The sequence below is a fragment of the Petromyzon marinus genome, chromosome 60 (assembly GCF_048934315.1).
Source record: "Petromyzon marinus isolate PM22_M1 ecotype Great Lakes invasive population chromosome 60, UKy_Petmar_22M1.pri1.0, whole genome shotgun sequence".
Lineage (NCBI taxonomy): Eukaryota > Metazoa > Chordata > Hyperoartia > Petromyzontiformes > Petromyzontidae > Petromyzon > Petromyzon marinus.
In genome coordinates this window covers 1936853-1962447 of record NC_133726.1, presented here as the reverse complement: position 1 = coordinate 1962447, position 25595 = coordinate 1936853, and the positions used below count along the sequence as shown (strand labels likewise).

General features: G+C 46.4%; 1 protein-coding gene across 3 annotated transcripts in view; it reads left to right on the top strand.

Moving 5' to 3' along the window:
- The first annotated feature begins 6802 nt into the window (after window positions 1-6802).
- The window catches only part of LOC116955589 (alpha-2,8-sialyltransferase 8E-like), a 43054-nt gene continuing 24261 nt past the window's right edge, over window positions 6803-25595 (top strand). The window contains exons 1-2 of one of the 3 annotated variants that reach the window (XM_076053253.1): window positions 6803-6992; window positions 8262-8372. In XM_076053253.1, coding sequence (XP_075909368.1) covers window positions 6979-6992; window positions 8262-8372 — 125 coding nt within the window. In that variant the 5' untranslated portion in view covers window positions 6803-6978. Of the gene's footprint in view, window positions 6993-7776; window positions 8373-25595 lie in introns of those variants that run through there. The other 2 variants (XM_032976737.2, XM_032976734.2) reach the window with 2 other exon arrangements.

Here is a 25595-nt window from a genome sequence, read left to right as displayed (position 1 = left end):
TGTTTGTGTTAATAAATACGTGTTGTCTCCAAAATGTACGTCTGCGACTCGGTTGAATCCACTACAGTAGTAGGAATTGTAGTAGTAGGAATTGTAGTAGTAGGAATCGGAGTAGTAGGAATCGTAAAAGTAGGAACAGTTGTAGTAGGAATTGTAGTAGTAGGAATTGTAGTAGTAGGAATTGTAGTAGTAGGAATTGTAGTAGTAGGAATTGTAGTAGGAATTATAGTAATAGGAATTATAGTTGTAGGAATTGTAGTTATAGGAATTATAGTAGTAGGAATTGTAGTTGTAGGAATTGTAGTAGTAGGAATTGTAGTAGTAGGAATTGTAGTAGTAGGGATTATAGTTGTAGGAATTGTAGTAGTAGGAATTGTAGTAGTATGAATTGTAGTAGTAGGAATTGTAGTTGTAGGAATTTTAGTTGTAGGAATTGTAGTAGTAGGAATTGTAGTAGTAGGAATTGTAGTAGTAGGAATTGTAGTAGTAGGAATTGTAGTATTAGGAATTATAGTTATAGGAATTGTAGTAGTAGGAATTATAGTTGTAGGAATTGTAGTAGTAGGAATTGAACCTTATGGCGGGACCCTGGGATCCCAAAAAACCGGAAGTAAAAATCGTAATTTATTTATTTATTTTTGGCGACTCCGTCCCAACGCGCACATTAACGCCGCGACCCACCGGGTCGATCATTCTGTTGTCATGTCGTCCAAGCGCAGCGAGGACGAATTCGCAGAAGAACTTTGATAATAGAGACCCCATAGCCTTGCACAGAGACCCAGAGACTCGCACAGAGACCCATGGACTCAAACAGCAGTACATCGAGACTCAGAGATTTGAACCACCAGGGGGCAGTGTATCCCTGGCGAGCGACGCCAGAATTCAGCCCAGGCTCGAATCGGTGGAGGTCGTCAGTTTGCTGTCCCCTAGCGGTCCAGAGCCTCACATAGAGACCCGTAGACTCACATAGAGACCATTAGATTAACATAGAGACCCATGGACTCATACAGAGACCCATAGACTCACATCGACACGCATATATTCCCATAGACACCCATAGATGAAGAGAAACTAGATAGACAAGAAGACCCATAGACTCACACAGAGATCCATTGACACTCACAGAGGCTTATATACTGATATAGACACCCGTAAACTAAGAGAAAAATAGATTAACATTGAGACACATTAACTCACCCAGAGCCCCATAGACTCACATAGAGCCCCATAGACTCACACAGAACTCCTTCGACTCACGTAGAGACCCATAGACTCATATAGAGACCCATAGACTCACGTAGAGACCCATAGACTCATATAGATACCCATAGATTAACATAGATATCCAAAGACTCACACAGAGACCCACAGACTCAAATAGTAACGCATAGAATCACATCGAGACCCATAGACTCACATAGAGACCCATAGATTCACATAGACAAGCATATATTCCCATAGACACCGATACATTAAGAGAAACTAGATAGAAAAGTAGACCCAGAGACTCACAGATACCCATCGACTCACACAGAGGCTCATAGACTCACATAGACACCCGTAGACTAAGAGAAAAATAGATTAACATTGAGACACAGATTCACAGAGCTCCTTAGACTCACATAGAGCCCCATAGACCCACATAGAGACACATAGACTCACGTAGAGCCCTATATACTCACAAAGAGACATATGGACTCACACAGAGACCCATAGACTAAGAGATCAATAGATTCACGTTGAGACCCACAGACTCACATAGAGACCCATAGACTCACACAGAGTACCAGATACTCGCATAGAGACCCATAGACTCACATATAGACCAATACACTCACATAGACATGCATAGATTCCAATAGACACCCGTAGATTAAGAGAATCTAGATAAACAAGTAGATCCATAGACTCACATAGAGACACATAGGTTCATATAGAGCCCCATAGACTCACATAGAGACACAGACTCACGTAGAGCCCTATATACTCACAAAGAGACAAATAGACTCACACAGAGACCCATAGACTAAGAGATCAATATTCACATTGAGGCCCACAGACTCACATAGAGACCCATAGACTCACACAGAGACCCGCAGGCTTAGAGTCCTGTATCAGAAGTAAATCGAGGCTAGTAGACTTCAACCATCAGAACTACAGATCCATAGACCCTAGGGGGCAGTGTAAGGGGGCAGTGTAACGCTGACGAGTGACCCGAGTGTTAAACCCACAGGCTCCAGTCGGTAGTCGTGAGTCTGCTGTCCCCTAGCGCTCTATAGTCTCACATAGAGACCCATAGACTCACACAGAGACCATAGACTCAATAAGAGACCCATACAGTGAGGGAAAAAACGCATTTGATCCCCTGCTGATTTTGTACGTTTGCCCACTGACAAAGAAATGATCAGTCTATAATTTTAATGGTAGGTTTATTTGAACAGTGAGAGACAAAATAACGATACAAAATCCGGAAAAACGCATGTCAAAAATGTTATAAATTGATTTGCATTTTAATGAGGGAAATAAGTATTTGACCCCTCTGCAAAACATGACTTAGTACTTGGTGGCAAAACCCTTGTTGGCAATCACAGAGGTCAGGCGTTTCTTGTAGTTGGCCACCAGGTTTGCACACATCTCAGGAGGGATTTTGTCCCACTCCTCTTTGCAGATCTTCTCCAAGTCATTAAGGTTTCGAGGCTGACGTTTGGCAACTCGAACCTTCAGCTCCCTCCACAGATTTTCTATGGGATTAAGGTCTGAAGACTGGCTAGGCCACTCCAGGACCTTAATGTGCTTCTTCTTGAGCCACTCCTTTGTTGCATTGGCCGTGTGTTCTGGGTCATTGTCATGCTGGAATACCCATCCACGACCCATTTTCAATGCCCTGGCTGAGGGAAGGAGGTTCTCACCCAAGATTTGACGGTACATGGCCCGTCCATCGTCCCTTTGATGCAGTGAAGTTGTCCTGTCCCCTTAGCAGAAAAATACCCCTAAAGCATAATGTTTCCATCTCCATGTTTGACGGTGGGGATGGTGTTCTTGGGGTCATAGGCAGCATTCCTCCTCCTCCAAACACGGCGAGTTGAATTGATGCCAAAGAGCTCCATTTTGGTCTCATCTGACCACAACACTTTCACCCAGTTGTCCTCTGAATCATTCAGATGTTCATTGGCAAACTTCAGACGGGCATGTATATGTGCTTTTATTGAGCAGGGGGACCTTGCGGGCGCTACAGGATTTCAGTCCTTCACAGCGTAGTGTATTACCAATTGTTTTCTTGGTAACTATGGTCCCAGCTGCCTTGAGATCATTGACAAGATCCCCCCGTGTAGTTCTGGGCTGATTCCTCACCGTTCTCATGATCATTGCAACTCCACGAGGTGAGATCTTGCATGGAGCCCCAGGCCGAGGGAGATTGACAGTTCTTTTGTGTTTCTTCTATTTGCGAATAATCGCACCAACTGTTGTCACCTTCTCACCAAGCTGCTTGGCAATGGTCTTGTAGCCCATTCCAGCCTTGTGTAGGTCTACAATCTTGTCCCTGACATCCTTGGAGAGCTCTTTGGTCTTGGCCATGGTGGAGAGTTTGGAATCTGATTGATTGTTTCTGTGGACAGGTGCCTTTTATACAGGTAACAAGCTGAGATTAGGAGCACTCCCTTTAAGAGTGTGTTCCTAATCTCAGCTTGTTACCTGTATAAAAGACACCTGGGAGCCAGAAATCTTTCTGATTGAGAGGGGATCAAATACTTTTTTCCCTCACTGTAGATTAATATAGAGACCCGGAGACGAAGAAAAATATCGATTGATATGGAGACCCACAGACTCACACAGAGACCCACAGACTCACACAGAGACCCATAGACTCAACGAGAGACCCATAGACTCACACAGAGACCCACAGACTCACACAGAGACCCATAAACTTACACAGAGACCCATAGACTCACACAGAGACCCACAGACTCACACAGAGACCCATAGACTCACACAGAGACCCATAGACTCACACAGAGACCCACAGACTCACACAGAGACCCATAGACTCACACAGAGACCCACAGACTCACACAGAGACCCATAGACTCCACGAGAGACCCATAGACTCATATAGAGACCCGAACACTAAGATAAAAAATAAATTGATATGGAGATCCATAGATTCACAAAGAGGCCCATCGACTCAAAGCGAGACCGATAGACTCATATAGAGACCCACAGACTCAAAAAGAGCCCCATAAACGCATATAGAAACCCACAGACTCATAGGGACCCGTTGACTAAGAGAAATATAAATTGATATGCAGACCAATAGAATTACATAGAGACCCATAGAAAAATATAGAGACCCACTCACATATAAACTCGTAGAATTACATAGAGCTCCATACACTCACACAGAGACACAGACTCACACAGAGACCCATAGATTAAGGGACTCATAGATTGACATAGAGACTCATAGACTCACACAGAGACCCATCGACTGACAGAGAGAGCCACAGGCTTACAGCCCTGTACCAGTAGCACATCGAGACTCATAGACTTGACCTACAGACCCATAGACCCTAGGGGGCAGAGTAACCCGAGCGAGCGACCCAAGTGTTTAGCTCAGCTTCGAGTTGGTAGTCGTGAGTTTGTTGTACCCTAGCGGTGCAGAGCCTCTGCCGTCCGCGCTATCGACTCGGTTGTGGAGATGTTAACTACCTCGTCTGGTATGAAGGAGGTCATGGGCTCGATCCCGATCCTGAAGCCTGCTGTATATTTGGAGTTTGCGTGTCTCTCATCATTAGCATCATCATCACGGTGCCTAGGAGATGTTCACTTCCTCGCCTGGTATACAGGAGGACGTAGATTTGAATGTCTCTCTTTCTCTCCCCGTGGTCGCGTGGATTTTTCTCCGGGGTCCTCCGGTTTTATCCCTCTCCATTTATAATCGAGCGTTTTGTGTGTTTGGCGGCTCTCCATTTCCACGGGATAATTCACTTGGTTGAGCAATCCTTTGTGGCCAGGTCGCTTCTAAGAAAATATCTATAGTATAGCTCAGCGGGGGGCCTTAACGTGGTAAATGAAAAATAATCGGTTTAACTTCGCACATCTGTCTCGTCGCGACAAAAAAGTGAGAAAATACGTAGAGAAAAGTAATGTTTTACACACCCCATCAGCCCAATGGCGTACCTTCAGCAGGACCGACTCAGTGCCAGCCGACTCCGGATTCGACTCAACTCGCTGCGGCATCGCGAGATCGGAATGCAGACGGCGGGGGCAGAGGAGCGGAGAAATTCGCTTCCTCCCTCCGCCGCGTCTGTTTCTCTACGCAAAAAAATATTTTCTGAGACTTCATGAAAGGTGTATTGACGATTGCTTTTGTTTTTACACAATCCCATCAGCAAAAGGTCAAAGGTTCAAGCGGTCTCTCTGGTCACGGGCACGAGATAAAGACATTGCCAAAGTGGGGGGCGGGGGGGGGACAGGGGGGGGGGGTGGAGTCCCTGGGATGTAATCCACGGCAACATCATAGGTCATTAAACTATTAAACGATATTGTTTTTATTTTACCGGGTAAGGGCCCACTGAGCAGCTTTGTAGCTCTTTTTCAGAAGCGACCTCCTGGCCATCACAACTTGATAGCTCCAACGAAGTGGACTTATCATCTTCATCATCGCGTAGAAATTTAAAGCAGCAAGTCAAATACTCTAAACGCGTGGCGTTGATTCTGAATGTTGGAGGGTAAACCCGGAGGGCCCGGAGAAAACCCCACGTGACCACCACGGGGAGAAAGAAGACACGCAGACTCTAAATATACAGCGGCAGGTGTCAGGGTCGGGATCTCACACACAACCTCCTGTGCAGTGTTGAATCTATGGTGCAGTGTTGAGTCTATGGTGCAGTGTTGAGTCTATGAGCAATGCTGAGTTCGATCCCGACCCTGATGGCTGCTGTATATTTGAATCTTGCGTGTCTCTCTCTCATCATCATCACGGTGGCTAGGAGATTATAACTACCTCGCGGTCGTGGGTTCGATCCCAAACCTGACGCCTGCTGCTTTATATTTGGAGTTTGTGTGTCTCTCTCTCTCATCATCACGGTGGCTAGGAGATGTTAACTACCTCGCCTTGTATGCTGAAGGTCGTGGGTTCGATCCCAAACCTGACGCCTGCTGCTGTATATGTGGAGTTTGCGTGTCTCTCTCCCCGTGGTCGCGTGGATTTTTCTCCGGGGCCTCCAGTTTTCCCCTCCACATTTAGAATGAACGTCACCACGCGTTTAGAGTATTTGGCTGCTACCATGCATTTCCACTCGATGATGATAAAGATGCTAGGCCCACTTCGTTGGAGCTATCATTTGCTATAGCCAGGGTCGCTTCTGAAAAACAGCTACGTAGCAGCTCAATGGGGCCTTACCTGGTAATATAAAATAATTTCGTTTGGTTGCATGTCCACGTGTCGATGCTGGGAGCCCACCCCATTCCTCTCTTTTCTATTTTTTTTATACGATCAGAGGAAACAAGAAGATGCTCGGTGTAGTCGTCACTTTGCTTCGTTCATCATTTCGTTTTTTCAATGCTTTGCTTTTTGTGCCCCCCCCCCCCCCTGTCTTACACCTTCCCTCTCTCTCTACACCCTCTCTCTATTTTTAACGATCAGAGGAAACAAGAAGATACTTTGTGTAGTCGAACCCCTCTCTCTACCCCACCCCACCCCCTACTCTCTCGCTCCCGTCTCGAGCGTGCGGACAAATTCCATTGCGACGAAACCAGTCACAAAAACCGGATTCCCCCACCCCCCGCCACCGCTTAAAGGAGAAAAAAAAAAAACCCCAGAGGAACGCGTTGCTTCTGAAACAATGGTGGTGAATTGTGGGGTACACCTGTGTCGGTGATGGTGGTGACGAGAGGAGAGAGAGAGAAGGGAATAGAAGGGGAGGGGATGGAAGATTGCGTAAACTTCAGTACACGACGAACTGCCGAGCCTGAAGAATGTTCAAATTGAGGTGTGTGTGTGTGTTTATCCATGTCCTTTGTGTGAACATCGTCACTCGAGAGACAAAGGCGGCCGGGCGGGATGGCTGGCCACCCACCCACCCAACTCGTGTGACCGTGTCGGCCCTGACAGAGAGCCTGCTACTCGCTAACAGAGCTTGCCCCGATAGTCTCTTAAAGGCTACACGGGGGATCTTTGTCTTTGTGCCGTAAAGTGGGGAGCCGGTGGCGCAGTGGTTAGCGCCGCACGGCGACCCACGCCGACCCGAGTTCGAGGTGCACTCGAACAGCCACTGACAACGTGGCAGCCAATATTCGAACCCCGTCCTGGGCCACCCCACCCGTCTAGGTCGACTCGGCCTCAAACGAGTGCCCGGTGCGGTGAGAAAAAAAAACATCGCCGCTTAGGGAGACAAAGGCGGTCGGGCGTGGTTTCTGCCCCCCTCCATCGTGTGCCACAGTGCCGGCAGCCTTCACAGGTGCTGCTGTTCTCGCTAACAGCAAGCGCTTGGCTCGACACGTAGTGGTCTTTCGCGACCATTATTATCCATGATAGAGGTTTTTGGGTGAGATCGCATAAATATATTTGTTGTTTTTAAAAAATATTTTTTGTATATTCTAATTAAGCGATCTAACTCAAACCTCGAATATATTTGTTATATTTATTATATATTAATATATTTGTTATATGAAAAATCATATTTACGCCATCTCACCTAAAAAAAAAACCCCTCTATTATGAGCGAGGACCTGCACCGATTTATGTTGCAAGCTATCTGGGTGGTGGGTGGAGGGGAGAGGGACCCTGTATCTTTTGTGTGGTGTCTTCTCGACCCGCCTCCTCTCCACCTTGCAGCGTGTGCCAGCCTCTCTCTCTCTCCATCGTAGCCGGTCGCTATCAGCACTTGCCCCGACATTCTGCCGTGAGGGTGGGGACGGGTAGGTTGGGGTTTGTTGGGTGTTGGACCTTTGTCTCTATCTTTGTGGGCGCGCGTGCGAAATACTTCCAAGTTCGCAGACCAGAGTCGAGCGCTGCTGTAGCCGTTGTTGGTCGATCGCTTGGTTGATCGATTGATTGATTGGTTGATTTATTGGTCGATTGATTGGTCGATCGCTTGGTTGATTTATTGGTTGATTGATTGGTCAATTGATTGGTCGATCGCTTGGTTGATCTATTGGTTGATTGATTGGTCGATTGATTGGTCGATCGCTTGGTCGGTCGCTTGGTCGATCGCTTGGTGGACCAACTGGAGTTTGCTTTCATCGAAAACGATGGCCAGGGTCGTGGGGCACCTGACGAGACAAATCACCGTGCCCTTCCTGCTGGCCGTCATCTGCATCAGCGTCTTCATGTTCAACTATTACAGCCAACTCACGCAAGTTCACTGCACGTAAGAGGAATGCATTCTACAGACGCGCACACACACACACAAAGATAAAGGTCACCCGTAGAGCCTCGGGTACGAATTTTTTTAAAGAGCAAGTAACGTTAAGTCACGATTATCTGAGCCCGTCCAGGGTCTCCCCTAGGTCGACTCGGCCTAAAACGAGCACCTGGTGCGATGTGTAAACATCGCCACTAGTAGGGAGACAAAGGCTGCCCGGGCGTGGTGCTGGACACCCTCCCCCTCGTGTGCCACGGTGCCGGCCTTCACCCGTACTACTCGCTAACAGCGCTTGCCCCAACAGTCTGTTAACGCTATGTAGGGTGATCTGTCTGTTGGTGGTGGTGAGTGGGGAGCGGTGGTGCAGCGGTTAGCGCAACGCTGCTCTACCAACCGGGCGACCCGAGTTCGATTCCCGCTCACGACCACCAACACCAGTGATGGCTATCCGAACCGGTCCCTGGGCCTCCCCTAGGTCGACTCAGCCTTAATGGAGTACCTCATGTGGTGTGCAAATGTTAGCAATAGGGAGACAAAGGTGGTAGTTGTTGTGGTTGACAGTGCTTCTTGAGTGGCGATTGTACCTGTGCACATCATTGCCAATGCAGTAGCAGCAGCAGCATCATCACCAGCTAATTGACTCGGACCCATCATCCCATCCATCCGTCTGGGGGTGGATAAAATGAGCAACATCCTGAACTAAACTGCACTCTTGATTTCGCCAGGTAAGGCCCACTGAGCTACGTATATCTTATTCAGAAGCGACTTCGGCACACCAATCACGTGGACATTTATAGGAGCCAAATACTGATTGAAAACTAATTTCTTTAAAACTGCTTTTTGTGTTGAGGTTGTCGTCCGGTTGGCACGGTTTGCTACGTACGCCGCGAAAGAAGTGCATCACACATACATACAAAGGCACGTTGATTCTAAATGTTGAGGGATAAACCGGAGGACCCGGAGACAAATCGACGCGGCCACGGGGAGAGTAAGAGAGAGAGAGAGACACACAAACTCCAAATATACAGCAGGTGTCAGGGATCGAACCAAGAACCTGCTGTATACCAGGCTAGGGAGTTAACAGCTCCTAGCCACCGTGATGATAACACTGTGTAACAATTTGTGTTTTGTTCCTGGGTAGTAAATGTTATTTCCTCATTGCTTACGCCTCAAAAGTACAGAAGATGGCTATTATTATTCCCCACAAGCTTTGTTTTTATGACCAGGGCAGTGATATTTTGAAATGTACCTATTTTCAATGAGAAAACGGGCGAATTTGTGTCTTTTCGCTCACATAAAGTTGTAAACAGGTCCCTGCAGGGTGGGCTGGTAGGACAAGTCTCTGCGCTGTCTATTGCTGATTTTACACCCCAACAGCACGAGATTTCACTTCGTTAAAGTATTGAAAGGGGACGGATGGACGGACGGACGGACACATTAATCTATTGCAAGCTGGTACACTCAGTTTACAACGTCGTTCCTACCAGTAACAGGTCCCTGCAGGGTGGGCTGGTAGGACAAGTCTCTGCGCTGTCTATTGCTGATTTTACACCCCAACAGCACGAGATTTCACTTCGTTAAAGTATTGAAAGGGGACGGACGGACGGACACATTAATCTATTGCAGGCTGGTACACTCAGTTTACAACTTCGTTCCTACCAGTAAAAAAAAAACAACATATGAATCAAAATGAACATGTATTCATACTAAAGTAATACAAAAAAGACGAAGAAAGATTTAGACACCAAGGCGCACTACCACAGGCAGGACTGGCCACAGCGGACCGAGTTCTCTGTGGGGAGGAACAACGTCAAGTGGGGAGCCACTGGTGGACCCCCGGAAGGTGCTGATGCCACCACTGCACATCAAATTGGGCCTTGTGAAACAATTTGTCAGAGCTGTAGATAAGGAGTCGGCAGCCTTCAAGTACCTTCAAGACTTCTTCCCGAAGCTGTCTGAGGCAAATGTCAATGCCGGTGTCTTCGTCCGACCACAGATAAAGAAGATCCTGGAGTGCAGTTAATTCCCCAAGAAGCTCACTAGTAAGGAGAAAGTGGCTTAGAATAGCTTTGTCGCAGTGGTTTGTGGCTTCCTGGACAAGCACAAGGTCGAAAACTATGTGTAGCTGGTTGAGACTGGTGAAGAACTATGTCACAAAGGGCTGTAGGATGTCCCTCAAAGTCCATATCCTTGATGCTCATCTTGATAAATTCAAGGAGAACATGGGAGCGTACTCGGAGGAGCAAGGCAAGAGCTTCCACCAGGACATACTGGACTTTGAACGCCGCTACCAAGGACAATATAACGAGAACGTGATGGGAAACTACATTTGGGGGCTGATTCGTGGAAGTGATTTACAGTACTCACTTATAAATCTTTTGTAGTAATTTTGTGTTAATTTAGTATAAAAAACATGTTAATTTTGATTCGTATGTTGTTTTTTCTGATTTGTATGTAAACGAACACATTCGCCCGTTTTCTCATAGAAAATAGGTACATTTCAAAATAGCATTGTCCTGGACACGAAAGCAAAGTATGTGGGGAATAATTGCCATTTTCTATACTTTTTAGGCATAAGCAATTACGAAATGACACTTACTACCCAGGAACCAAACTTGTGTTACATAGTGTAATTAGACAGTGACACGCAAACTCCAAATGTACAGCAGGTGTGAGGGGTAGGGATCGAACCCATGCCCTCCTGTATACCAGGCGAGGGAGTTAACATCGCCTCGCCAACACACAGCCTATGTGGGACACCACGGCGTCCCACATTGGCTGTGTCTTGTCCTCTATCGCATTGTTCAGGGGGGTTACGAGGGTTGGGGGGGGGTCTACGGATGATATCCCCCACTTTACAAATGTAAATCATCGTCATTTTCATCATTTTGTGTTTCTTCAATCTTCGTGGAATTTCATCGAAATCGTCCAACAGTTTCCGTCGTGACTCGGCAAAGGTGACCTGGGGAGTCAGCGGAGTCTTTGTCTCCCGCGGGTGATGATGAAAATTCCCGGGGCTAATGATCATCATCGCACCAGCCAATGCATCATCGTCTCCTTTAATCATTAGCACCGTTTCCTGTAATATTCGTTGCGCAATCAATTGCACAATGCGCAAGTTGTGTTCAGGAGCGCGGTGGAGCTAGTGGTTAATGTGTGCTGACTCTGCTGACTCTGCTGTTGCTGATGATGAGACGCGGAATGTCGAAACCGGCCCTTGCCGAAAACATTTGGGCAGTTCACCAGCGTCGGTTCAAGCAATGTGCCCCTGACTCTCCTTCTGCCGCTGTTGCTGCTGATGCAACACTGAACGTAGAAACCGGTCCGAAATTTTAGCACGTATTGAAACAATTTTTCAAGGAAACCTGACTCTGCTGCTGCTGCTGATCAGACACTGAATGTCGAAACCGGTCCCAGAGTGTTTTTGCTCGCATTGAAGCAACGTTTTCTAGGAAGCCCAACTCTGATGATGAACGACAATTCAATGTCAACAAACCGGGGTCCAGGGCTTTTCGTTCACGCTGCCGGAAATCCTGCACTCGCCATTGAGGCCGCGGCAGCAGATGGAATGTGTTTTTAAAAAATCCCACTGGTTCTTCCCGTTCCGCTGGTGTAGATGTCACTGGTTCTTCACGTTCCGCAGATGGAAATTCCACTGATGCTTCACGTTCCACAGATGTAGATCCCACTGGTTCTTCACATTTCGCAGATGTAGATGCCACTGGTTCTTCACGTTCTGTAGATGTAGATGCCACCACCGCCATCTATATTGCGCGGGGCGGTCAAAATTACGACTCTCGGTCCGAACAGGCAAACTGGACATACGGAGGCAGGTTTGTTCGTGTCTCTGAAAGTTCGTAAGTCGAATGTTCGTAGGTAGAGGAGTAGTCCCTGTATATACACAGAGGCGTGGAGAGTCGCCGTGCTTCGGTTAACTTGACATCGGCTCCGTGGCCTGTCGCGTTTGGAGACGGCGCGCCCTGATAGGTTATCTCGCGCGAGGTCAACTGCTGTCCCAGAGGAGCTGCGAGGCTGCCCACTTTTACGATCGGAGTGGACTCCTCCAGCCAGTCGCTCTAGGGTCACCCACCCCTCGGTCGTAAACAAACGGACCAAGGGTGAAACGCCACCGATAGGCGCCTCCGATTTAGCTCAGGTGTTCACAACGCACCCTGCAAAATAAGTCCAATGCGCATGCTACGTATATGCTACGTACATTCTACGCACATGCTACGTACATGCTACGTACATGCTCCGTACACGCTACGTACACGGTGGAACCGACTTTGTGGCCCGCAGCAGCACCACACGAACTTTCTCTCTGCTGAAGATCTCTCGTCGTGGTAGCAGCAGCAGCACCTCGACATTCTGTTAGCCTATGGGCAATGTTAGTCTATGGGCAATGTTAGTCTATGGGCAATGTTAGGCTATAGGCAATGTTAGTCGATGGGCAATGTTAGTCTATGGGCAATGTTTGTCTACGGGCAATGTTAGGCTATAGGCAATGTTAGGCTATAGGCAATGCTAGTCTATGGACAATGTTAGGATATAGGCAATGCTAGTCTATGGGCAATGTTCGACTATGGGCAATGTTCGACTATGGGCAATGTTCGACTATGGCAATGTTAGCCTATGGACAATGTTAGTCTGAGCAATGTTAGCATTTTGCAATGTTGATCTATGTGAAATATTAGTCTATGGCAATGTTAGTCTATGAGCAATGTTAGCCTAGGGGCCGCCCATAAATGACGTCACGCACCTGGGGGGGGAGGGGGGTCAAACATTTGTGACGATGTGTGACGAGGGGGGGAGGGGGCGTTTGAGAAATGTGACGTCACATCCAATTGCGCAACTTTAAAGAAATGTTAATTAAATATAATTGTTATAACAACACTAATTTTGATTAATTTTAATTATTAACTATTTGATTCTTTAAATGTACTAAGGTCACCTTTTATTCATTCCATGAAGGAGCATTTTTATTCTCCATGGGGGAATGGAGAAGCACACATTTTGTAAAAATGTTTAATGATTGTTATTAAACATTTTGATTCTAATGATTCTACCAGGGCTTTTCATTCTGTGAAATGAATATGTGATTGTTATAATTGTACACTCCATTTTGCTTAGTTCTACTACAAAGTTTCAAGTATTTTTTAGATTTATAATTACTTTTAATATTTTATAATTATCAGATAATTTCAATATAATATTCTGAACATCTGCAGTTTTAGTTAAACGTTGAATATTTTCAAGTGAATTTTATGCTAACTTTCAGCTTTCCAACGCCTCCTCTTTAATGTTTTCTCCTACAATATCAGAGTGCAGCGCCACATTAAATACGCACTACAATGACAATAGCTTAAAGCGAGTTGAAGCATGTTTTATTTTTTAAATGGAAATATGGTTTTGGGGGGGGGGGTAGAGCTTTGTGACGTCATATTTGAGGGGGGTCTGACTTTTTGTGACGTCGTGTGACGAGGGGGGGGGGGGGTCAAAAATCGTCCAAAATCGCGTGACGTCATTTATGGACAGCCCCCGAAGGTAATGTTAGCCTATGGACAATGTTAGTCTGAGCAATGTTAGCCTATAGCAATGTTGGTCTATGTGAAATGTTAGTCTATGGCAATGTTAGTTAGTCTATGAGCAATGTTCGCCTATGGAAATGTTGGTCTATGTGAAATGTTAGTCTATGGCAATGTTAGTTAGTCTATGAGCAATGTTAGCCTATAGCAATGTTGGTCTATGTGAAATGTTAGTCTATGGCAATGTTAGTTAGTCTATGAGCAATGTTCGCCTATGGCAATGTTATGCGAATAGGTTTTCCCCTTTTTTTCTGGCAACAAAACAGCTGTGTTGAAATGTTAAAACACCAAACTGAAACCTTTTACAAGGAATCATGTCTACATTAACCACAATACTTGTGGTGAGATTGCAAACGAAAAACATACTCTGATAATATATGCATTTTAACACGTAGGCTTCAACACACCGGTGGGCTAAAGTAGTGAACTAGTTGTCTATTGTCAACGTGACACTTTTTTTTGCTGATTGACCGTGTCGGGTGGTGGAGGGTTACGACACATTTATAAATAACGCGATCTAACCCAAAAAACCTTTATTATGAATAATATGATACATTGTCTTTGAAACTGATTGGTCCACACCAGAGGCAGCTTTATTTTGAGCCTTGTCTCAAAACGGTGTTAGACCAGAGTGTTTTTTGTTTGCATTCTGACCACAAGCATCGTGGTTAATGCAGACACGATTCCTTGTAAAAGGTTTCAGTTTGGTGTTTTAACATCTTGGTTCTTTCGGTAAAGTCACGTAGAAGGGAAACAATAAAATAATAAAAATATGAAACAATAAAATTCTCACGACGTTTCGACTGTAACACAAGCAATAATCATCAGGTGTGAAAACCACAGCAAGAACATTTGAAAAAAAGTGGCGTTTTTTACGTTCGCACCACGGAGAGCGATTTGGCAGTTATTCAGATGGACGAGTCCATCTATGTTCGAAAAGAGGAGGGGGGAGACGAAGATAATGGATGCGGTCTGAAAGCCACCGTAAGCGTGAACAATCAATTAAGACTCGAAATGGTTTATCAAATCCTTCCAATGATTGCTAAGCCAGAATCCATCTTCTCGGTTGAAATTGTCTCTGTGTTTGTATATGTGGATAGCCTCATGAACGAATCTCTCATGGTATCCAGGTGGCTTGCAGAGAACCTCTGTCTTGGATAAGTCAATGTCATGTGAGCCTACTGAATTATAACAGTGATCTGCCACGGCCGAGGTGTTGGTCCTACCGTGCTTAACCAATACATACTTCACTTGGAATGGAACTTTCTACAAACTGAATAACTGCCAAATCGCTCTCCGTGGTGCTAACGTAAAAAAAAACGCTACTCTTTTCAAATTTTCTTGCTGTGGTTTTCACACCTGATGATGATGATGATTGCTTGTGTTGCAGTCGAAACGTCGTGAGAATTTTATTGTTTTATATTTTTCTTATTTTATTGTTTCCCTTCTATGTGACTTTACCGAAAGAACCAAGAATATGATTCCCTGCAGTCACGAAAGCTTTAAATCAAAATCTTAACACCTGTTTTGTTAGCAGAAAAAAGGGGAAAACCTATTCTCATATTTTGGTATTGGCAAAGGAGGTCCCATGATGTGGCAATGTTAGCCTATGGCAATGTTGGTCTATAGGCAACGTTAGCCTATGGGCAATTGTAGTCTATGGGCAATGTTAGTCTATGGGCAACGTCAGCCTATGGGCAATGTTAGCCTATGGGTAATGTTAGTCTATGGGCAATGTTAGTCTATGGGCAATGTTAGTTTATGGGCAACGTTAGCCTATGGGCAATGTAAGTCTATGGGCAATGTAAGTTCATGGGTGGTAGAGCACCTGTTTTGTTCATGGGTGGTAGAGTAAACCCACCGTGGGAGTCTGCGCTCCTCCAACGGAGGAGGTGGAGGACGTCTCTCTCTGCTGCAGCTCTCTCGTCCTCGTGACAGCAGCAGCAGCAGCACCTCCACACTCCACTCGCTAGAGTCGATTCTAACTCATTGCCGTGCCACGGCTGCCATCAGTGGCCGGTGATCACTGAACCGCTCCTGCTCCCCCTCCCCCCATCCTACACCTCCCAGCACCAGACCCTCCCTCGGTCACCAGCCCCCGCACTGACTCCGTTTGGTGAAGTATGGTCAACCCGGATGGGTGCGATTTAAAGAGCGCGTAGACCCCCCCTCCATCCTCCTCCCTCCTCCTCCGTCCCCCTCCTCGCCCTCCTCCGCCCCTTCCTCCATACCAACGTCGTTACAACACGGCAGGGCGCAAATCTCGAGAGAGTGTCGCCAAAGCAGCGATGGCGATGATAAGGAACCTGTGCCGAGTCACGTGGTCCCATATGCGACTACAGTACCAGCAAGAACAGCAACAACAATCATCACATGTACATATCGCTTTTCATCAAGGATCTACAAAAGGCCGTAGAGGACACAGCATCAGTCACAGCAGACACTCGGCATGACTGTGTGCGCGTGTGTATGTGTGTGTCTAAGTGTGCGTGTGTGTCTAAGTGTGCGTGTGTGTCTAAGTGTGCGTGTGTGTCTAAGTGTGTGTGTGGATGGGGAGCGGTGGTGTAGCGTTTAGCGCGCTGCGCTATGAACCTGGCGACCCGGGTTCGATTCCCACTCACGGCCAACACCAGTGACGATTATCTGAACCGGTCCTGGGCCTCCCCTAGGTCGACTCAGCCGCAAACGAGCACCTGGTGCGGTGTGTAAAAACATCGCTATTGGAGAGACAAAGGCGGCCGGGCGTGGTGCTGGCCACCCCCCCCCCCCCCTCGTGTGCCGTGCCGGCCTTCATAGGTGCTCGCTAACAGCACTTGCCCCTACAGTCTGTTAAGGCTATACGGGGAATCTTTGTCTTTGTTTTTACTTCTTTCGCACCGTACGTAGTCAACCGTGCGCGCGGGGTGGGGGGTGGAGGTCAACAAACACAAACACAACGACGACAAGCAGTTCTAAAGAAGTGAGTCCGTCAACCGAGATGATGATTTCAAAGTGCGGCTTAGCTCCCAAGTGAGTGGCTTCCTATTGATGAATAATCGGTCAGGCAGAGCGTTCCAGACGGCCGCAGAAACGCGGCGATCGCCACCCTTCGTTCGATGGCTGAGCCAGAGACGCCACCGCCGCCGCCGCTGCTGCTGTGAGAATGCCGACAGGAGTTCGACGGTTTGGGACGATCCTTGATTAAATCAGCAGCAGCAGCGGGGTTTCGTGGTTCATTTGCGGCGAGCCCTTTGTGCATAATGAGTACCGGGGTTTAGCCGTATATGGGTTTGCATTTATTGAATGTGTGAGTCTATCGGTGTTGATTAGAATATTATTAGCCTCTAAGGGATTCTGTGTTTCCCCGCGAGTCTATAAATAGAGCTGTCTGCGAGGCTACGTACCGTCTGTGTGAATCTGCGTGTGTGTGTGTGTTGTCTCCATCTGAGTCTGTGTCAGTCTAAGAGTTGTCCGTGCGAGTCGACGGGGCATTTGCGCGAGTCTGTGGGTCTCTATGAATCTGTGGGTCTCTATGAATCTGTGGGTCTCTATGGTGCAATGAGTGAATTAATTTGGGAATGAGTAACGTGGTGAGTGAGTCAACGGATGAGTGAGCGCGTGAATGAATGAGTAAACGAGCGCGCTATAGTGAGCGTGACGAATGAGTGGGTCAATGGATGAGTGAGCGCGAGAATGAATGAATGAATGAACGAGCGAGCGAGCTATCGTGATCGAGCGAGTTATTGAATGATCAGGGCGCGAAGGAGCCGGTTACGGGAACGACACGACTGAATTGGTGCGCATGCAATCGACCGGCTGATTGCACAGGCGAGCGAAGCGGAGGGGGGGGGGGAATGAAGCAGCGAATGAATGGAGAAACCGGAGCGAGTGAGCGAGGCAGTGAGGTGGGGGTTGCTCTGCTTCTCGGAATCTCTAAATTGCAGATAAACCGGTTCAGGATGTTGACACTACGCTCCTGGTTTCACTGCCGCATCATGTAAAAACAACATTTTTTTAGTAGTAGCAATAATACTAAATGCATCTATAAAACTCCCACGGTACCCGAATTATAAAGTAAACTCCATTGTTCACGGGCCAATTTTGGAGAGAGAGAGAGAGAGATAGGGGGGAGGTCCTGTTCCTCCTCCGTTGAAGGAGCCCAGATCACAGTGGGTTTACAACACCGTCCGAAGGCTTACATTGCCCATAGACTTGCATTGTCCATAGATTTTCATTGCCCATCGACTTACATTGCTCATAGACTTGCATTGTCAATAGACTTACAGTGCCCATAGACCTACTTTGCTCATAGATTTAGATTGTGCACAGACTTACATTACCCATAGACTTGCAATGCCCATTGACTTATATTGCCCATAGACTTACATTACCAATAGACTTACATTACCAATAGACTTACATTATCCATAGACTTACATTGCCAATAGACTTGCATTGCCCATATACTTACATTGTCCATAGACATACATTGTCCATAGACAGACATTGTCAATATACTTAAAGTGCCCATAGACGTCCATTGCCCACAGATTAACATTGCCGATTGATGTACAATTTTCATAGACTTACATTGCCCATAGACTTACATTACCCATAGACCTACATTGCCCATAGACTTACATTGCCCATAGACTTACATTACCCATAGACTAACATTGCCCATAGACTTACATTACCCATAGACCTACATTGCCCATAGACCTACATTGCCCATAGACTTACATTACCCATAGACTAACATTGCCCATAGACTTACATTACCCATAGACCTACATTGCCCATAGACTCACATTGCCCGTCGACTAACATTGCCCATAGACTTACATTACCCATAGACTAACATTACCCATAGACTTACATTACCCATAGACTCACATTACCCATAGACTAACATTGTCCATAGATTTCCATTGCCCCAAGACTTACATTGCCCTAGACTTACAATGCCCATAAACTTACATTTTCCATAGACCTACTTTGCCCATAGATGTACATTGTGCACAAACTTACATTACCCATAGACTTACATTACCCATAGACTTGCAATGCCTATTGACTTATATTGCCCATAGACTTACATTCCCCATAGATTTAGATTCCCCATAGACTCACATTGCCCATAGACTTTTATTGCCAATATACTTGCATTGCTAATATACTTACATTGTCCATATAAATTTTGATGTAAAGCTTTCGTGACTGCAGGGATTCATATTCTTGGTTCTTTCGGTAAAGTCACGTAGAAGGGAAACAATAAAATAAGAAAAAAATATGAAACAATAAAATTCTCACGACGTTTCGACTGCAACACAAGCAATCATCATCAGGTGTGAAAACCACAGCAAGAAAATTTTGAAAAAAAGTGTCGGTTTTCAAATTTAGTGAATTAGATTCACATCAATTGTTTTGGGAAGAGGTAACAACTACCACCATTACTACAGAACTGGGGTCAACGGAGGGCGTGCGCCCCCTACAGCGTTAAATGGTCGAGACCATGAGTGTCGCGACGATGTGGATTGGGGCAAGAGGAAGCCACAATACGTAATAGCCTCAAGGTGTTTGAGCGTGAGAGACAGATCACAATATTGCGGGGCCCCACCCTGACCGATTGTCGCACCCCCTGAGCTGGTAATGTAGTTACTACGTCACTGATAATGTAGTTACTACGTCACTGATAATGAAGTTACTACGTCACTGATAATGTAGTTACTACGTCACTGATAATGTAGTTACTACGCCACTGATAATGTAGTTACTACGTCACTGATAATGTAGTTACTACGTCACTAATAATGTAGTCACTACGCCACTGATAATGTAGTTACTACGCCACTGATAATGTAGTTACTACGTCACTGATAATGTAGTTACTACACCATTGATAATGTAGTTACTACGTCACTGATAATGTAGTTACTACACCACTGATAATGTAGTTACTACGCCACTGATAATGTAGTTACTACGCCACTGATAATGTAGTTACTACGCCACTGATAATGTAGTTACTATGCCACTGATAATGTAGTTACTACACCACTGATAATATAGTTACTGCGCAACTGATAATGTAGTTACTACGTCACTGATAATGTAGTTACTACGCCACTGATAATGTAGTTACTATGCCACTGATAATGTAGTTACTACACCACTGATAACGTAGTTACTGCGCAACTGATAATGTAGTTACTACACCACTGATAATGTAGTTACTACGCCATTGATAATGTAGTTACTACACCACTGATAATGTAGTTACTACGCCACTAATAATGTAGTTACTACGTAACTGATAATGTAGTTACTACGTCACTAATAATGTAGTTACTACACCACTAATAATGTAGTTACTACACCACTGATAATGTAGTTACTACGCCACTAATAATGTAGTTACTACGTAACTGATAATGTAGTTACTACGTCACTAATAATGTAGTTACTACACCACTAATAATGTAGTTACTACACCACTAATAATGTAGTTACTACACCACTGATAATGTAGTTACTATGCCACTAATAATGTAGTTACTACATCACTGATAATGTAGTTACTACGCCACTGATAATGTAGTTACTACGCCACTAATAATGTAGTTACTACGTAACTGATAATGTAGTTACTACGTCACTAATAATGTAGTTACTACACCACTAATAATGTAGTTACTACACCACTGATAATGTAGTTACTACGCCACTAATAATGTAGTTACTACGTAACTGATAATGTAGTTACTACGTCACTAATAATGTAGTTACTACACCACTGATAATGTAGTTACTACACCACTGATAATGTAGTTACTACGCCACTGATAATGTAGTTACTATGTCACTCATGATGTAGTTACTACACCACTGATAATGTAGTTACTACGCCACTGATAATGTAGTTACTATGTCACTGATAGTGTAGTTACTACACCACTGATAATGTAGTTACTACGCCACTGATAATGTAATTACTACGTGACTGATAATGTAGTCACTACACCACTGATAATGTAGTTACTACAACACTGATAATGTAGTTACTACGCCACTGATAATGTAGTTACTACACCACTGATAATGTAGTTACTACACCACTGATAATGTAGTTACTACGCCACTGATAATGTAGTTACTACACCACTCATAATGTAGTTACTACGCCACTGATAATGTAGTTACTACACCACTGATAATGTAGTTACTACGTCACTAATAATGTAGTTACTACACCACTGATAATGTAGTTACTACGCCACTGACAATGTAGTTACTACACCACTGATAATGTAGTTACTGCACCACTGATAATGTAGTTACTACGCCACTGATAATGTAGTTACTACGCCACTGATAATGTAGTTACTATGTCACTGATAGTGTAGTTACTACACCACTGATAATGTAGTTACTACGCCACTGATAATGTAATTACTACGTGACTGATAATGTAGTCACTACACCACTGATAATGTAGTTACTACAACACTGATAATGTAGTTACTACGCCACTGATAATGTAGTTACTACACCACTGATAATGTAGTTACTACACCACTGATAATGTAGTTACTACGCCACTGATAATGTAGTTACTACACCACTGATAATGTAGTTACTACGCCACTGATAATGTAGTTACTACACCACTGATAATGTAGTTACTACACCACTGATAATGTAGTTACTACACCACTGATAATGTAGTTACTACGCCACTGACAATGTAGTTACTACACCACTGATAATGTAGTTACTACACCACTGATAATGTAGTTACTACGCCACTGATAATGTAGTTACTACGCCACTGATAATGTAGTTACTACACCACTGATAATGTAGTTACTACACCACTGATAATGTAGTCACTACGCCACTGATAATGTAGTTACTACACCACTGATAATGTAGTTACTACGCCACTGATAATGTAGTTACTACACCACTGATAATGTAGTTACTACGCCACTGATAATGTAGTTACTACACCACTGATAATGTAGTTACTACGCCACTGATAATGTAGTCACTACACCACTGATAATGTAGTTACTACACCATTGATAATGTAGTTACTACACCACTGATAATGTAGTTACTACGCCACTGATAATGTAGTTACTACACCACTGATAATGTAGTTACTACACCACTGATAATGTAGTTACTACGCCACTGATAATGTAGTTACTATGTCACTGATTGCGTGTGTTCTGCTACGGGCCGGGTGTGTGTCAGGTGTGTTGGGGGTGTGTGTGGGTTGTGTTGGGGGTGTGTGGGTTGTGTTGGGGATGTGTGTGTGTGGTTATGTGTGGGGGGTATTGGGGTGTGTTTGTGGGGGGGTGTATTTGTGGGGGGGGGGGGTGTTGTGGTGTGTGTGGGTTGTTTTGGGGGTGTGTGTGGGGTGTGTGTGGAGTGTGTGGGGAGTATTCGGGTGTGTGGGGGGTGTGTTGGCATGTGTCTGTGTGTGTGTGGTGTGTTGTGGTGTGTTGTGGTGTGTTGTGGTGTGTGTGTGTGGGTCCGGCAAACACAACCCCCTACCTCATCGTGGTGCCGGACGGCACGCTATGGTGGGCAGTGCCATGGGGGGAAGGGCCAATTTAGATTGGTCCTTCCCTTCATGGCGTTTGTAACCACCACAACAGCGAAATGGGGGCTCTGGACGCATGTGAGGGTTTGATAGCCCCTCCATCTTCAATTAACTACCTCTAAACTACGAGTTTAAAAATGTATTAAGCTTGTGCTGAGGCCCCGGGGGGACAGGCGTCTATGACGTCTCCTGGCCAAACCCCATTTGGTGGAGCTGGGAGACTGAATTGTTGACCCTGGAGTTCTTCCAGAAACAACAAAAACCACTACGAGTGGCCACGTGGAATGTTTAAACGCTCCCTGAGGAAGAGAGGCTGCCACTCCTCTGTCGGGAGCTGGACTGGTACCGTCTGGATCTCTGTGGTATTCAGGAGGTCCAGTGGACTGGCTCTGGCTCCTGCCACCATGAGGGGTGGACAGTTTTAAACTCGGGGAAGGAGACTGCCAACAACAGGGAGTGTCTCTTCTTCTGAACAAAAGAATGAAGGCGGCATGGGAGCGTGGCGATGAGTTGTGGGATGCTGTAAGCCCAAGGCTACTTTGGGCTCGCCTTCTCATCAACCAGAGGCGAGGAGTGGTGGTTGTGGTTACCTATGCCCCCACCGAAGACGAACATCCGTGGAGGGATGCAGGCAAGGCCGATGAGTCAGATGCCTTCTATGACCTCCTGTCACAGGTGCTAGCTAAAGTGGCCCCTCGGGATAGAGTCATCCTGTTGGGTGACTTCAATGCCCGAGTTGGTCACGATGCTGGCACCTGGTCTGGAGTGATTGGAAGGCATGGGCCAGATCAATTCAATAAAAACGACAGGAGGCCACTAGATTTCTGTGTAGCCCATGGGCTTGTAATTACCAACACGCTGTTCCGGCATCGGCGCATCCACACAACATCATGAATGCATGTCGGGTCCAAGCAAGAACATCTGCTGGACTACATAGTGACGGACCAACGGATGCGACCCCATGTCCTTGACACCAGGACCTACCGTGGAGCTGATCTGCCCTCTAACCATCGACTTGTCATCTGTAAGATGCGCCTGCCATTTTTCCACTCCAGTGGTGGGGGTACACCCAGGACCCCATTCCAACCTAAGGTGGCCTGGTCTCAGCTAGCTAATGGAAGTTGCAAGCGAGAATTTAATCATCGCTTGCGGCTGGGGTTGGCATCGTCCCCCACTCCTCCTGATGTCAAGGGTAAATGGGCGAAGTTTAGGACTGTGACTCATGCAGCTGCAATGGCTGCTTTGGGTACGCGGTCCAGACCTCCCCATAGACCCTCGCTGACAGAAGAGGATGGTTGAGAAAAAGCGACAGGGCCACTCTCATCGGCTACAGCATGCCACGTCATGCTGTTCGTCTGCTACAGTAGAGGTGTAGGGAATTCCAACAAGACCTACATCTCTGCTTTATTGACCCGGTCAAGGCCGATGATACCATCAGTACGCCTGGGCTCTAGGTTGTTCTTCGTGCTTTCAGAGTCTCTGACCCTCTGCTCACGATCATTAAGAACCTTCATGGTTTTGAGTGGGCCCGGGTGAAACTACGCGGCCATGAGTCGGAGCCATTTCCTGTACACCTTGGGGTGCCACAGGGATGTCCTCTGGCTCCCACATTATTTAACATCTATTTTGACCACGTGGTTTGTGAAGGCTTTGATGGCTGTACCAGAGGAATTTCCATCTGGTACAGAAAAAATGGGAGGCTGATCGATGCCCGGGTGCGATCAAGAGATGGCTCCCTATTGCTCAACCATGTTATGTATGCCAATGATCTGACAATTGCTGCTCACTCAGAGGAGGAGTTGGAGGCGCTGCTGCTGAACCTGGAGCTTGCCACTAAGAGGTGGGGCCTTACCATCAGCCCCACCAACACGAATCACCTGCCTGGGTATTTAGTACCATCGGACACTCCACCCCCACAACTCCCAATTGGTGATACGGCAGTTGTGGAGAGAGTGAAGAGTTTCCCAAACCTGGGCAGTGTGCTCATGACCGGCTCCGCTTTAATAGCAGAGGTCTCACTCCGAATCATTCGAGCGGCATTATCTTTTCATCGGTTGCGTAACGCTGTGTGGAAGCTACCTGGTCTGTTGCTCCGCACTAAGCTTCAGGTCTTCTCGGCCACAGTTATTCTCTCCCTTCTCTATGCGTGCAAAACGCGGACCCCCCTAATGAAACATCTTTGCTGGTTAAATACATTTAGGCTGTCCTGCCTACGATCCATCCTGGGTTTAACCAGGCTAAATTGTGTGAGGAGCTGACAAATTCTTGAAAGATCTGAACAAAGTCCCATCGGTGAGCTCCTCCGGCAGGCAAGGCTGTGTTGGCTGGGTCATGTAGCCCGCATGCCCACCCACCGCATGCCGAAACAGCTTTTGTTCGGCCGGATCGAGGGGGCTCAACGGGCGCGGCACGGGCTAGAGAAGAGATGGAGTGATGTGGTACAGGAGGACGTGGAGCTGAGTGTTCTTGCCGATGACTGGTACCAGCGGTGTCAAGATCGGCCTCTGTGGAGGAGGCTCGTGAAGGACGCTACTGGGAAGTTGGAGGCAGTCGCCCTCCAACAACAACGGAGGGCAGAGGAGCGACGCTCACAACAACGAGCGGAGCGCCGGGTGGCTAAAGCACAGCAGATTGGCACAGTAGGGGGCACAGGTGGTGCATCAGCCAGTCATCTCAGTCAGTCGACGCGTGGCACCTGGGTCTGCCCTGTGACCTCCTGCCAACGGGCGATCGACACTTCACGTGGCCTCAAGGTGCACATGGCCTGGCACAAGCGTCGTGGTGACGTCACCGCCACTTATTGGCGAATGGCGGTTGATGTTGTTTGTGTGTATGTGTGAATGTGTTTGTGTGTGTCTGTGTGTGTGTGGGGAGCGGTGGTGCAGCGGTAAGCGGTTTTCTGCGCTGCGAACCCGGCGACCCGGGTTCGATTTCCGCTCACGGCCAACACCAGTGACGATCATCTGAACCGGCCCCGGGCCTCCCCTAGGTCGACTCAGCCTCAAATGAGTAACTGGTGCGGTGTGTAAACATCGCCACTGGGGAGACAAA